General features: G+C 33.5%; 1 protein-coding gene and 1 non-coding gene across 2 annotated transcripts; both read right to left on the bottom strand.

Moving 5' to 3' along the window:
* Nucleotides 1-387: 387 nt before the first annotated feature.
* LOC129901035 (probable myosin-binding protein 5) lies at nt 388-3,340 on the bottom strand. Its single transcript, XM_055976142.1, has 4 exons — nt 2,970-3,340; nt 2,265-2,629; nt 857-1,729; nt 388-611 (listed from the first exon to the last, which is right to left on the bottom strand). The coding sequence occupies exons 1-4, from the start codon at nt 3,338-3,340 to the stop codon at nt 388-390; spliced, it is 1,833 nt and encodes a 610-aa protein (XP_055832117.1).
* Nucleotides 3,341-3,854: 514 nt separating this feature from the next.
* Nucleotides 3,855-3,936, bottom strand: TRNAS-GCU (transfer RNA serine (anticodon GCU)). Its single transcript has one exon. It is a non-coding gene; the product is annotated as a tRNA-Ser (tRNA).
* Between the last annotated feature and the right edge of the window lie 11,920 nt (nt 3,937-15,856).

The following is a 15,856-nucleotide window of genomic DNA, read 5'->3' as shown; positions in this document are numbered from 1 at the left end:
CAAGCGAGTAAGGGTCAGTTATATGAATTCTCAGTATGCCACTAGAGTTCGGGTGGAGGCTAAAAGGAGCATTAATCTTTTTTGAAGCTCGTGAACATGACCTGCAACATTGGAGATGATTTCTCAGATGGTCGTCAACTAATAGTTATTATCTCAGAAAGTCACTTTCTTTGGTAAAGAAAAATGGAATCAAGAAAGACAAGTGACTTTCCGAGATAATAACTACTAGGTGAATGACCACGAAATCAACCCTGCAACATTTATATGATTCGTAGCTATCTATGCTAGTTCTTCTGATTTATCCTCTTCAAAGAAATTGTAGTATCTCCGGGAGGAAGATGCATACATCAATGTAGACAAAGAAGGAAATCACTACGGAAAATCACCTTAATTGGATTGACGCCCTGCATCTGCATACTCTGATGAGGTATTAGCCGTGTGTCTAAGCTTCTGCAGATGTTGAGCTATCTCAGTCAAGAGTTTGCTTCCTTCATCACCACTCTGTAATGTCATGGCAGCATGTTTCAAGAAGCCACTCTCTGCTTCTATGGCTCTCAACCTCTCTCTTATTAACGACACTTCTCTTGTAAGAGTGACCTTATTTTCATTTCCTATTAGCATTTGAAAACTGTGGTTAGTGTTATGTAGTCTTTGAAATAAAAAAGTCGTAGAGTTCCACACTGGTGTTTACACTATCATGCCATAGAAAAGATAACTTCAACCATACGTAATTAGTAAGAGGATAACATGCTATAACAAGTTAAATTGTACTAAGAGTGAAAACTTTCTTTGCATTGTCGGTATATGAGTGTAAATCCAAAATCAAAATGTTGAAAAGAAAAATAGGTTCATGTACCTCTTTCTTCGATCATCTTTGGTTCCAACTTATGAGGTCCTTCTTCAGGAGATGTTTGGATCTTCTCTACGACATCCTTCAACAAGCCCATAAGATAAGATCTTTGTTTCTCAAAATCAAGTTGTGATTCTTCCACATTCACCAATCCATTTTCCCCGGAACATTCAAAAAGGCGCTCGTTTACTCTATGATGATCTGCTTCATAAGGGCTGGCACAATCTGATCTCTCACTAATAGATGATAAACACTGAGATTTCAATTCTTGATAATCTTCATCATCATCAACTTCACAAACCTCACTACCTATTGTCTTTATACGTCCATATTTCTCCCTATAAGTCTCGAGTTCAGCTTGTAAGAGCTTCATCTCGTCCTCTTTCTTCAAAAGATCGTCATTCATGAACTGCAAAGCCTCTTGATCATATTCTGCCTGTTCCTCCATCATTCTCTGATACTGAAAGGCTTCCATTTCAACAGCTGCTTTCTCCGCTTGCAAACGAGTGATCATTGCCATTGCATTATTTGCTGCAATAGCGGAAGCACTTCTTTCTTCATCCAATTCCATGTAGAGTTCCACGAGAGACTTACGGTCCAAATGGATCTGTTTTTTTAAGGGATTCAAGCTGTCTTCTTCTAAATCACTCGGTACACTATTCGTGTCGTTAACCTCTGAAGTGAAGTCAAGTTTATCACTAATCCATGATTTTCTGGGCCTATGATGAGACAACCTAGGACTTGCTTGAGCTGAGTCTGATAATGGGATACCAAAAAATCTGTTTCTTGTATTATTTGGAGTTTTGCAAGAGGAATCAATATGTGTGTCCTCAGAATCTGGTAGCAATGGCATAGTAGCAGCTTTCATATCCTCTTTACCTGGATTGCATTAATTTTTCATAAGTTTTTTCTGTTTCACACTTAAATACTTATACTGACATACAGGGGTGGAGCTACAACTTCACCTTCGGGTTCAACAGAACCAAGTAGTTTTGGCTCAAACTTTGTATTAAGTAGAGATATGTTATCAAGAACCTAATAAGCTGTGATCTCTAATATCTAGAACGCAACAACAACATAGCCTGTGTAATCCCACGAGTTGGGTTTGGGAGGGTAGTGTCTATACAAACCTTACCCCTACAAGGTAGAGATGTTGTTTCTAATAGACTCTCGGCTCAAGTAAAAGCATTACAAAGCAGTTCGAGAAAAGAAACGATGGAAGTGAACTAAAAATAAATCCTAAAAGGCCCCTTTTAGAACCCATAAGCTCAAAATTCTAACTCCGTCTTTGCTGACATACAATCTCAAGCCAGACAAAACTGAAATGCTCTTTTTTTCCTTGATGAACAGCAAAGAATCATGAGGGAAAAAAATTAACATGAAGGTAAAGATTGCTAGACAATTAATAGATTACCTCCATTTGAGGGACCTTCATCATCTTGGGTGAACTTGAGCTCAGTGTACCTAATGCTGCGAGGGGATTCTAGATGGCGGACTTCCTCAATAGTTCTCCATGCTCCTAATAACGGAGCTCTAGGAGAAGCGCGAGGAGATGGAGCAGGAGCTTGAGAATAAGACCTTCCATTTATTGATGCGTTCCTGGCAAATTTTGACCTCATTTTAAGAGGCTCTCCACAACAAGAACACCTCGCAACTACTCCCCTCTCAATTTGGATGGCCTCATCTAGTTCCTTCTTACCTGTTTTCATAGAAACTCTTGCACTATCAACAGCAAAGCAATCAATGTCCTTTTTCAAAACACCAGCTAGTGATTTGTACCTGTTGAAGACATAACTAATTAAACAAATGTGCGCTCTCTCAATCAGATGAGATGGTAGCACATTTCAACATGATATCAGAAGTAAGTAGAGGTCTTCGACTCAAAAGATCACTTGTTATGGAAAATAGTTTCCACTTACTAAATTCATGAAAGAATTAGACCTACATTACAAACGGAAGTCGGGATTTTTCACTAAGAGAATTCAAAATATAAAAAAGTAAATACAAGAAGAAGCTAAGAGGATTCAACATGATACTTCTCACATGGCCTATACGTGACAATTAAGTCTTTTTAAGAATTTAAGCTTTTAGAGAAGAGAGTCGCAGAATTTAACAGTACCTCTCACAATCAGCATCTCTCTCTGTTGCAAATGACAAAAGGCAGCCTTCACACATATTCTTGATTTCAGAGAGCTTCTTATGGACATGACAATATGCAAGTGCAGAAAGGTCCTTCTTATGAACCTCACAAATGGATTCATTGTAATAGAAATTCGAGTTCCTATTCACGAGAAGGTGATCAATCCTCGTGCAAAGCAAACACGGGACATTCAATTCGAAGAATTTGGCGAATTCATTGGAAAAAAATGCAAGAAAACCATCAACAAAAAGGACAATGATCAACACCCATTCAAGAATAGCATATAAGAAGAAAAATGCAAATTTGCCCAATTTTTTATCAACAAAACACTTGAATGATCCTGAGGCCATTATATATTATACATTTACATATATAAGGTTTTATCTAAAACAACCAAAGATTCAAATTAACCCGAGATCATGATCTTGGTGGGTAAATTAAAATTAATCCCAGATTATGATCTTCTATTTTTCTGGCTTCTGCATTTGCATTGTATGTATTTCTGAAGGTGGAAATAAGAAAACTGAATTGATGATTCAAAGGTTTCAAAAAAGTGAGATAGTGGCATTCATTTCAGCTATATACAGAAAAAAAAATTATGGCTTTAGAAATGAAAATTGTTTGGTTGATCATTTACCTGAATTAATGGTTGTCCTCAATTTAAGTCGATGCACGAATGGACTATTTCATTTGCTATCTTGAATTTATTTTTCAAACTATTTGTGAATAAAGATGTCCAAATTTCACTCTCTAAAGTATTGTATCACTTTTAAATATATTGTTTTATGACATTCAACATACTGATGCAGGCACTCACTCCAAACTTACGAACTTAAAAGTGAAGAGAGTTTAGCATAAAGGAAACGTCGCCTGAGAGATTCGAACTCTCGCGGGGAAACCCCATGTACTTAGCAGGCACACGCCTTAACCACTCGGCCAAAGCGACTTCTTGATTTCAAAGCTGATATTTTTTGTAACTGTACTTTTGTTGATTTTGGAGGTATTCAAACCAAATACTCAAACTTTTCACACTAATCCATGAACACAAATTTAGCTTCTTTTTTATTCGCAAAAGGATTAAAAATACCCTGAACTATAGAAAAAGATTTTAAAATATATTTCATTCATTTTTTAGCTTAAAAATACCCTTCTACTCATCTTTTTGGTTTAAAATTACCGTTTCATCCACCTTTTTGGTTAACTATAACCCTTGAAACTAACAATCATCATTTTATTTTTTATTTTTTAAAAGTATTTATCATGTGTTATTTTCTTATTGGATGAAATAAAAATCTCAGCTCCACTAAATTTTTTTTATAATTTATCTAAGCCAAAAATAATATACCTCTTCAAGACCCCCCCCCCCCCCCCCACTCCCTCCCCCTCCCCGTCCAATTTTTTTTAAAGCTGCATTAATAAACAAGATTACGATTTTTTTATCCGGTTAAACAGAAAGAAAAAAAAAAGACGAGATTTTTTTTAATTCTTGGCTTGATTTTTTGATGTTGTTTAATAATACTGATTTTTTTACAATACATATAAATAAAATAACTAAAAAAAACTTAGTTATACGTATAACTAAATTATATTTTAGTTATTACACGATAGTAAAAAAAATATTTTAAACTTAGTTAGTTACTACAAGATAGTTAAAAATAAATAAATAATTTTTTTCTATTACAAGATAGTTTTTTAGATAGTTATTGTAAAATTATCTTGTAATAAGACATATAACTAAAAAAAATTCAAATAAGTTTTTCAAATTATTTTTCATAATTTATCCAAACCAAAACAGTATACATGCTTGATGACCATAAAAAATTAAATTTTTTTAAAAAACTATAGCAAATAAAAAAATTATTTTTAATATTTTTTTTCATAATTTATCCAAATCAAAACAATATCCTTCTTCGTGATCCCAAAACAAATTTTATAAAAAATATAAGAAGAAAAAGTTATAGCAATAAAAAACTATTAGATTTTTAAAAAAATTATTGGGGTTTCGAAGAGGTATATTATTTTTGGCTTAGATAAATTATAAAAATATTAGTGAAGGTGAAATTTTTATTTTATCCAATAAGAAAATGACACATAATAGATACTTTTAAAAAATAAAAAATAAAAAAAGGATTATTAGTTTCAAGGGTTAAAGTTAGCCAAAAAGGTGGATAGAAGGGTATTTTTAGATCAAAAAGATGAGTAGAAGGGTCTTTTAAAACCAAAAGGTAGATAGAGAGTATTTTTAAATATTTTTCTATAGTTCAAGGGTATATTGGCCCTTTTCCATTTTTTATTTAATGACAAGGATAGATTTAACATTAGCTGGTACGAGCGACTAGGTAATTCTATGTAGGATTTTTGTATTATTCTTTAGGGGTCGTATGGTGTGATGAATAAGATGGGTTAATCTCGAGATAACTTTTGAATGGTCTTTAATCCCTTGTTTGGTTGCAAAGGGTGGAATAACTTATTGAGGATTAACAATTAATACTATGATCAGTTATCTCTTCCTGGGGTGGAATAGTAATTCCAGAATAACTTAGGTCTCATTTGTTTCATTAAGATTCAGACGTCTGAATCTGAATAACCATCTGAATATCAAAATGTGCACTAAGATCTAAATGTTTAGATCTGAATACACATCTGAACATTAAGATGTAGTTTCTAGATCTGAACATTGAATGATTAAAACTGTTTGTTTTCAATATCTGAATGTGCATATGAAATTAGACATTATATTAATAATATATTATAAAAATTTTATTTCAAAAAATAAATATTATCTTTTGAGAAAAAAACAATATTTTAAATATTAACATTTGATTAAAAAAGAAATTATATGATACGCAATTAAAAATTATTGTAACATAAATATTTTTACGAATTTAACATAAACATCTTTTCATAAAAAGAGTTATTCAACTAACCAAATCTTTTTCCGATTCAATTGGTCAAATATAAGATAATTTAATAATTGACTGAAAAATAGTAAGATCAAATTCCAACATTCAAATATTATAAAACGTCAAATAATGAAAATATAAAAACTCCCAAGTATTTTCTTTTCTTTGCATTAGTTGAAGTGAAATTTTTTCACACATATTACTCTGTGAATCTGCAGCTATCCAACCACGGTCATTGGTTTCATCCAACACGCATGAACTTTTATTGCAGTAAAACCTTCAAAAAAAAATATACACAAATCTGGATGAGCCTATAATGAAATATAAGAGATCATATTTTTAATAGAAAAAGTAAACCTTTTTTTGCAGCAAAATAAAGAAAAAAATTATTACGTAAACTATACTAACCTTTATGTACTCATCTCACTTACTATTAGACATCAGAATAGTGAATCATAAATATTACCCAAATTTTTTAGTGGCAGCCAAGCTTGATATTCTTTTTTTAAATAATCATAACGATTCTTCATCTGCTTTTAGGTAACAATAAAGCCATGACAGGTTTCCAGGTCATTTAAGGATATTTCTTGAATACAATTTTTTTTAAAAGTCTTATCTATCTCCAAATTCTTCTTAATCATTCTTGAATTAATGGCCTAAAACCAGATTCTAACAAGAAATCTCAAATATATATACAAAGTTATTATTTTTAATCATAGTTAGTATTTTTCACTCAAAAACCTTTATAAACATTAATACATCAAAAATATTATTGCAACAAGAGTTCTTGGCAAACATTAATACACCTAAAAAAAAATATTAATATTAAAAAAATACTTGTAAAGATTATGAAAACTTACCAGTTCAACAGGAAAAAATTAGTGTTTGATTGAGAAAAGAGAGAAAGGCCTCATTTGTTTTTATTAAGATTAAGACTCTGAATGCACATTTGAATATTAAGATGTGCATTAAGATTTAGACGTCTGAATCTTAATACACATCTGAATATTAAAATATTACGTTAAAATCTGAATATTAAATAGTTAAGACTATTTATTTTCTAAACATCTGAATGTATAAAAATTATCTTTATTTTAAAATTAATAAATATAAAATTTAAATAAAATACGAAATTAATCTAATATTATATCAATAAAATATTTTAAAATTTTATAGGCAATTTGGTGATTGTATGTGCCAATTCGGGGTGATGTTCACTGATAATGGTGGTTATTGGTAGTATTATGGTATAGTGGATGGTAATAGTGGAATTATACTGATAACTAATGGTAATGGTGAATGATGATGGAGGTTAGCAATATATAATAATGACTAATTGTGGTAATTATCGATAATCATTAGTGAATGTGATAATGGTTAGTGGTGATGATTGTTATTGGTGGCTAATGGTGATGATAGTTGATTTTTGTGATTGACAGTAATTGTGATTGGGTTGAGGATGGTGGTTGTGGAAGATAGGTGGTGGTGATTGGTGAAAGTTGTGGTTGGGTTGTGGATGATGGTTGTGGATAGTAAGTGGTGGTGATTGATAGTGATTGTATGTGGTGGGGAAAGTAAATGGAGTGACGGTTAACTATCATAGTTGTAGATTTTTTTAAATAGACATCTTAATGATATTAAAACTTTGTTATAAATCTTATTCAATAAGACCTATTCAGACTCATTAAGTGGTTGTAAAATAAGAAAAGCAAACGCACTTAATGATTAAGATCTTAACGATTAGGCTTCAGACCTTGAAAACAAACAAATTTAATGATTTACGTCTGAATAATTAAGATTCGAACCTTGAAAACAAAAAGTCTTAATGACTAAGATATGAATGATTAAGATTAAGACATCCATTAAGTACAAACAAATGAGGCCGAAGAAAGTATGTAGCAGTAAGAGCAAAGTCGTGGAAAGAGTGAGAGAGGCAAGGCGTAATGATCTTATTGCGTATTTAATAAATCTGAATGTTATTAAGATTCTTCTACAGATCTGATTCATTCAAATTTTTTTAGATCCATTAATAGGCTTTTTTTCAAAAAAAAAGGAAGAAACAAATGGACTTAACGGAATTTGAATCAGATTGACCTAAAAACCAAACACATTTAATGGGCTAAATCTGAATGATTAAGATTCAGACATCCATTAAGTGAAAACAAATGAGGCTTTATCTTGGGATACAAATGTAAAATAACAAAAATACCCTTTTAAACTATTTTCTATACACCACTTTTACATTCATGTATATTAACATAATTTTTAACAACAATTATAATAACATTCGTAACTTTAATTAATCGTTCTTTGTTTGATAATACATTTTTCTATTAAAAAATTACATTTTATAAATAATGTTTCTATTTATGAATATATTTTAAGTTGAATTTATTTGTCCAAGTTTTATGTTTATTTATATTTTGACTTCTCTTAAAATGTTCAATTCACTATTAAATTACATATTTTTAATTAAAATAGTTTATTACTAACTTAAAAATTATATTTTATATATCAATTAAAATGTAGATGACTTTAAAATGTAGATAATTTTAATAATAAAATTTATTTTACTTTAATAAACTTAAAAAGAAAGTTTTTTTTAGCTTAAATAGGATGAATTTTTTATTTTTAACAAGTTAAATAAGATTGAAATTTTATTTAAAACTAAATAATATGAAAGTTTTATTTTTTAGAAATAAGATGAAAGTTTAATTTTAAAAACACACGGTACAATCATGGAAATGTATATATAAAAATATTTAAATTAAATAAAATAAAAATTATATTTTTAGGAATGAATAGATAAGATTGCAAAGAAAATGTAAAAAAAATTAAATAAGGTGGAGGGTATTTTTGTAAAGAAATAACTTATTTTTAAAAATTATGCAATGAATATAATTTTGAATATGACCAACCAAACAAGCAATAAAAATTACTCTTATCATAACTAATCCTAGCATAACTTATCCAACATAACTAATTTCAACATAACTTGTATATCCAAAACAAACGATCCTTTAAGGTTAGAAGGGAAAGGTATTTACCACCTTAGCAACCCCTTTTGTTCCGTATCTTGAAACTCAAACAAAATATTTGACGCATCATTAATTTCCACATTACATCACTAATTTCTAATTATTAATGATTACATTGCTTACCTCCTCACCAATCCTTACATTGCGTTTAGGGATGGCAATGGGGCGGAGCGGGTGTGGGGCGGGTTAAACTCAACCCGCAATTTTTTTACATGAGATAGATGAGATTTGATATTGTTATCGTTTTTTTGAAAAGATAGTTATTTCATGATTCTGATCATCATACTTGCATGTTTTCTGACTTGTCCCTTATTAAAACGGTTGTAGTTAAGTGTTATTACTCACTGAGCTAGCGTCTCACTCCTCGCTAGTTTTTTTCCAGCAAATTCAGGTGGCATTGGCAAGGATTTCACCTAGAGAGCACAAATTAATAGTATCTGATATGCCCCGCATTGCTTCGCGTGGCAAGAAGTTATTGGGTCGTTTTTGGTTCCTTTTCTTTTAAAAACTCTTACAGTCACTCCGTTTGTCCTTTCTCTAGTAGAGTCATGATTATTCATTCGTATTACAGTAATGTGACTAGTGTTAACTTATTTTTCATATTTGGAGATGAATTGGTATTACTACGTAGCGGTTGGTTTATTGATGGATATAGTGCATTGTTTTAGTGTTATTATTAATTGTGGCTGATTTCTAAGACACAAAAAATTCAGGATAGGCCCAAAAATAGAGGAAACTCTACCCGATTTTCTTTAGAATTTTGATAAGGCTTGCTTTGGAGTTCTCCCTCTTAGCGCCAGTTATGATCCTAAATTGGGTCATGAAAAAATTGGTATCAGAGCCCTAGATATTTTCTGTGACTAATGGAGCACACGTTGGTAGTAGAATATCAATTATGGTTATGTTGCCGACCATTTCTATAATAGTGATTCTGCGAGGACGTGATAGGATGTGTCTTGTATTTCTTTCTTATTCCTACTTACGTGTGTGACGTTTTATGACAACTAGATGAATCTAACATTATTTTTTCTACCTAAATGGCTCGAACTCGATTATCTAATGACATAGCTATGATAGGTATTCCTCAGGCACCTAACGTTACCTCAATTAGGCAGCCAACTTCCTCAGCTAGGAGAAGGGGCACAACTCATAGAACAAGCCAAGGTAGGGGTCGTAGTGCCACCACTACTAGGATTTCAAGAGAAGTCACTCCTGAAATGAGTGCTAGCTCGCCTCCACTATCACATGAAAAGGCTATTGCTGAGGCACGCAACTCCATACAAAAAGTCATCAAGAGCTTGGTCGATAGAATAGATAGACAATAGGGGATTGGTCAGGCACAACTTCAGGCACCTGCTCAGACATAGGCACCACTTCAGACACCTACACATACTTACACTTTTGGAAATAAAGAAGTATCATTGCAAGAGTTATTGAAGTTAAAATCACTAAGGTTCACAGGTTCTGATAGTTCAGCTGATCCTCAGGTTTCTTAGATGGGACATTTAAGGCGTTACGGGCGCTAGGATGTTCTAGTGAGAGAGTTGTGCTGCTTATGTCTTACAAACTTAAGGACATGGCTAACACATCGTATGAGATCATATTGCTAGGTCTACCTACTAGAGCAGCACTACTAAAGTGAGATGAGTTCACTAGGTTATTCATGGATCATTTTCTTTCTTACAGTCAGAGGTAAAAATATGCAACTCATTTTGAGAGGTTGGTACAGACTCCGTATATGGATGTGTCAATCTATAACACCAAATTCTGCAAACTGGTGAGATATGGTCCTTATTTAATACCCAATGAAGCAGCTAGAGTTCAAAGGTTCGTGGGTGAATTGGTTAGTCATTTATTCAATGCAGTAGCCCCAAATATGAGTACGTTAACCTACTCGGGTACAATTGACCTTTCTAGAAAGATTGAAAACAAGGGTCGTAAAGAGCAAGAAGCCTTTGATACACATAAGAAGGCCAAGATAAAGGGTCTTTTCAGCAGCGATCGTAGTGCAAGTCACAAAACAAGTTATCAGGGAAGACAACAACAGGGCTCTTAGGCAGGAACGGATACAGTTTCACAGTCCTTATATCGGCCAAATCATAAACAGGGTACTCAGGAACCACCATCATCACAGGGATATCGTAATTCTGGGAAAATGTATGTCACTGCTCTATCTTATCTTACCTACAGCAGATCACATGTAGGTAGTGTCGTATTTTGATAGAAGGGTGTTTTTGGTGTGGTTAGTTGTGGCATCATCTTAATGATTGTCCTTTACCTCCGAAAAATTCCACCTAGACTCCTGCTCAGATAGCTGCACCTACTCAGACTACTCATTAAGCTTCAGGAAATATGGGTCGAGGTGCTGGTGATCATGTTGCTGGAAATCAAGGACAAGGAAATGGTGGTAGAGGCCAGGCAAGAGTTTTTACACTCACTAGGTAGGATGCTCAGACTTCAAATGCAGTAGTTACAGGTATTCTTTCAGTTTATTCATTTGATGCACATGTTTTGATTGATCCAGGATCTACCCACTCCTATATGTCATCATACTTTGCTTTGAAGTTTGCTAGACAGCCGGAGAGGTTGAATCATCCTTTTTTTGTTGCTACTCCTGTGGGGGATTCTATTAGTTGAATATGTTTATCGTGATTGCCAAATTAGAGTTGAGGGTAGGGATACTCTAGCTAACCTAATTATGCTTGATATGATTGACTTCGATGTTTTGATGGGCATGGATTGGTTGTCTCCTAACTATGCTACAGTCGATTTTTATACGAAGATAGTCGGGTTTGAAATTCCCAACGAGTCTATCTTTGTATTGAAAGGGGGTCAAGTTCAGAAGTTAGTAAAATTATATCTCTTATGAAGGCTCAGAGATTACTGAAAAAAGGTTATATGGGTCTCTTAGCTATGGTAAGGGACACTAAAGAGGGAACACTTAGTTTGGAGAAGATACCAGTGGTGAATGAATTTTCTAACGTATTTCCTGAGGATTTTCCAAGATTACCTCCGGTACGAGAGATAGACTTTGGTATCGATTTGGCCCCTGACACATTACCAATATTTATACCTCTATATCATATGGCACTAACAGAGCTGAAGAAACTGAAACAACAGGTGCAGGACTTACTCGATAAAAGTTTTATCCGACTGAGTATATCTCCAAGGGGCGCCCGTATTATTCGTAAATAAGAAAGATGGATCCCTAAGAATGTGCATCGACTACAGGTAGCTAAACAAGGTAACAATACGAAACAAGTATCCTTTACATCATATAGAGGACTTATTTGATCAATTGCAGGGAGTTGTCCACTTTTCAAGGATTGATCTTCGGTCTGGCTATCATCAACTCAGAATCAGGGAGGAAGATATTTACAAGACAACATTCAGAACTCGATATGGATATTATGAGTTCCTTGTGATGCCTTTCAGGTTGACCAATGCTCCAGTTGTATTCATGGACTAAATAAATAGGGTATTCAGGTCATTTATAGATAGGTTTGTGATAGTTTTCATTGATGACATAGTGATATACTTTTGTAGCCAAGAAGAACACGAGGAGCATCTATAAACTGTGTTACAAACATTGCGAGAACATAAGCTTTATGCTAAGTTCTAAAAGTGTGAATTCTGGCTAGACTTAGTAACATTTCTTGGGCATGTGGTATCCAAAGATGGAATCAAGATGGATTCCAAAAAGGTAGAAGTTGTACAGAAATGGCCTAGACCTGCTTCACCTACAGAGATTCACAGCTTTTTGGGATTGGAAAGTTACTATAGCCGTTTTGTATAGGATTTCTCCAGAATAGCAGCCCTATTGACCAAGATAACACATAAAAATGTGAAGTTTCAGTGGACAGATAAATGTGAGCAAAGCTTCTAAAAACTCAAAACATGCTTGACAACAGCACCAATATTAGCCTTACCATCGGGTTCTGGAGGATTTACTGTATATTGTGATGTTTCGAAAGTGAGATGAGGATGTGTTCTTATGCAAAATAGTCGTGTTATTGCCTATGCTTCTAGGCAGTTGAAGAAGCATGAACAGAACTATCCTACACATGATTTAGAGATGGCCACAGTGATTTTTGCTCTAAAAATTTAGAGGCATTATTTATACGGCGAGACTTGCGAGATATATACCGACCATAAGAGATTAAAGTATATTTTTCAGTAGAGAGATCTAAACCTTCAACATCGTCGATGGATGAGGTTACTCAAAGATTTTGATTGTGTTATTTTATATCATCCTGACAAAGCCATTATTGTGGCGGATGCATTGAGTAGAAAATCTATAGTAGTTTAGCACATATAGTTTTGAAAAAGAGACAGTTGGCGAAGAATATGCAAAAACTCGAAGGTTCAGATGTCAGTTTCAGCGTGGGAAATTAAAAGATATTACTAGCTTGTGTGCAAACCAAATCTTCATTAGTAGAGCACATTAAATCTACTCAATATGAGGATGGGCAGCTTTGCAAATATCGAGATGAGGTCATAGCTGGTAAAAATAAGAAGATGACTGTTGATTGTGACAGTATGCTTCGACTAGATAGTCGGTTATGTGTACCAGACATGGGTGGGCTGAGACGAGTTATTCTCAAGGAAGCTCCCAACTCCAGATACACTATACACCCTAGTTCCACTAAAATGTATCATGACCTAAAGCAAGTGTATTGGTGAGAAGGTATGAAAAAAGATGTTGCTAACTTTGTTTCTAGTTGTTTGATTTGTCAACAGGTTAAAAAAGAGCATCAACAACCTGTAGAATTACTACAGGAAATCCAGATTCTAGAGTAGAAATGGGAAAAAGTTACTATGGATTTTGTGGTTGGTCTACCACGAACCCTTAGAGGTTATGACTCTGTATGGGTAATTATAGATCGACTAACAAATTCAGCACATTTCTTACCTGTAAAGACTATATTTAGTGGAGTGAAATATGCCCAAATCTTTATGAATGAAATTGTTCGACTTCACAGGGTTCCATTATCCATCATCTCTAATAGAGGGTCACAATTCACTTCACGCTTTTGAAGATCCTTCCAAGAGGCGTTGGGTACTCGAGTAGATCTTAATAGTGCTTTCCATGCACAAACAGACGGAGAGTCTAAGTGTACTATACAAATCTTGGAGGATATGTTGAGAGCTTGCATTCTTGATTTTGGAGGAAGTTGGGATGCTTACTTGCCTTTAGCTGAATTTGCCTATAATAATAACTTTTAGTCAAGTATTCAGATGGCACTGTATGAGGCCTTGTATGATGGCGATGTTGTTCTCCTATAGGGTGGTTTGAAGTTGGAGAGGATAATGTATTAGGACCAGACTTGGTACAGATAGCTATGGACAAGGTCCAGTTGATAAGACTGAGATTGCTCACAGCTCAAAGTAGACCAAAGTCTTATGCGGATAAGAGCAGATGAAATCTAGTGTTCACAGTTGGGGACAGAGTGATTTTCGTTTGGGACGCAGAAGGAGAAAGAGATTATCGGAGGTTTTGTTATCGGATTAAAGGTAAATTTTTGTTTCTTTCCCTTCTTCTACAGCTTCATCGATAAATCGACAGAAGATGAAAATTTATTAGAAGGGATAGTTAGATACTAATTATGATTAGGAAGATAGAGGTAGTCTTATATTTTTGCAGTTAAGGCACTAAAATTAATCTAGTCCTAATCTAATATTAGTTCCCTAGAAACTCTATATTATCATAAGGAGCTTAAGTCCATACATCAGTGTTTTGGTGAGTTTCGAATGATCTTTTCCAAACTGAAAGGGTCTAGTTTGGTTTATTTTTTAAACAAATCCCTCCTCAAGATTATTAGCCTAGATAATTCACTTTGGGTATTAAAATCTAATTCCTAGAGAGTATAATTGGGCAATAAGGGTGAACGTAGAACTAACCTATGATCGATAGAATGTGATTATAGATTGACCGAAGGAATTCGTACAAATTACTCTAGCGACGAGATTGGTATTTCGGCACGAGTACTGTGAGTAGTAATCTTATGATAATTTTTGCTTTTATAACTTTCATGATTTATACATGATTTATAAAGTGAATGTGTTACCGAATGTTTTGATATTACATATGGGACAAGTCTTTTACTTAATGTGATATTGAAACGATTATGTGAGATGCTCTCACTTATATAAGACTTGTTTATTGTTAATTGAAAAATGATTTACCGTTATGGAAAAAAGTTTGTTATTTACTTGAAAGTAAGTATCTATTTTTTTATGGTTTAAGTTTTCTATAAGGTGATTTGATAAGAACTTGAATATCTTGTAATATTTGGGGAAAATGTTTCTATTAGTTATAAAGAAAAGAGTAAGTGGGAGTAGACCTTGATGGATCCCGTAGCTAACGGCGGATTCGTTAGACCTGGTGCACCTTATATTTACATATTATCGATATAGTCCTCGCTAGTGGGAAGGTAGAACTAGCATATCGCTACCGATATCCCTCAAAAAAGGATCTTTTAATATGAATATTAAACTCCTTTATAAGGGGTTACACCGATTACATGATTCATTCTTGAAAACCTCCCAATTATAAGATTTGATATAAAAGTGTTTTACTGAGTTTATTATCATATGCTTACAGTATTGATTTTGTTTACATGAGATAGATGAGATTTGATATTGTTATTGTTTTTCTGAAAAGATAGTTATTTCATGATTCTGATCATCATACTTGCATGTATTCTGACTTGTCTCTCATTAAAACGGTTGTAGTTAAGTGTTATTACTCACAGAGCTAGCGTCTCACTCTTCGCCAATTTTTTCCAAAGAATTCAGGTGGCATTGGCAAGGATTTCACCTAGAGAGCGCAAATTGATAGTATCTGATATGCCCCGCATTGCTTCGCGTGGCAAGAAGCTATTGGGTCGTGTTTGGTTCCTTTTCTTTTAAAAACTCTTAGAGT

This window comes from Solanum dulcamara, chromosome 8, assembly GCF_947179165.1.
Source record: "Solanum dulcamara chromosome 8, daSolDulc1.2, whole genome shotgun sequence".
NCBI lineage: Eukaryota > Viridiplantae > Streptophyta > Magnoliopsida > Solanales > Solanaceae > Solanum > Solanum dulcamara.
This window is presented reverse-complemented; position numbering and strand designations above follow the sequence as displayed.

Coding starts and splice junctions, on each gene's coding strand:
- LOC129901035 (XM_055976142.1), bottom strand. CDS start 3,340: ATGGCCTCAGGATCATTCAAGTGTTTTGTTGATAAAAAATTGGGCAAA. Junction 2,630..2,969: donor AGAGATGCTGATTGTGAGAG/GTACTGTTAAAT, acceptor TGTCTTCAACAG/GTACAAATCACTAGCTGGTG. Junction 612..856: donor AAAGATGATCGAAGAAAGAG/GTACATGAACCT, acceptor AAATGCTAATAG/GAAATGAAAATAAGGTCACT.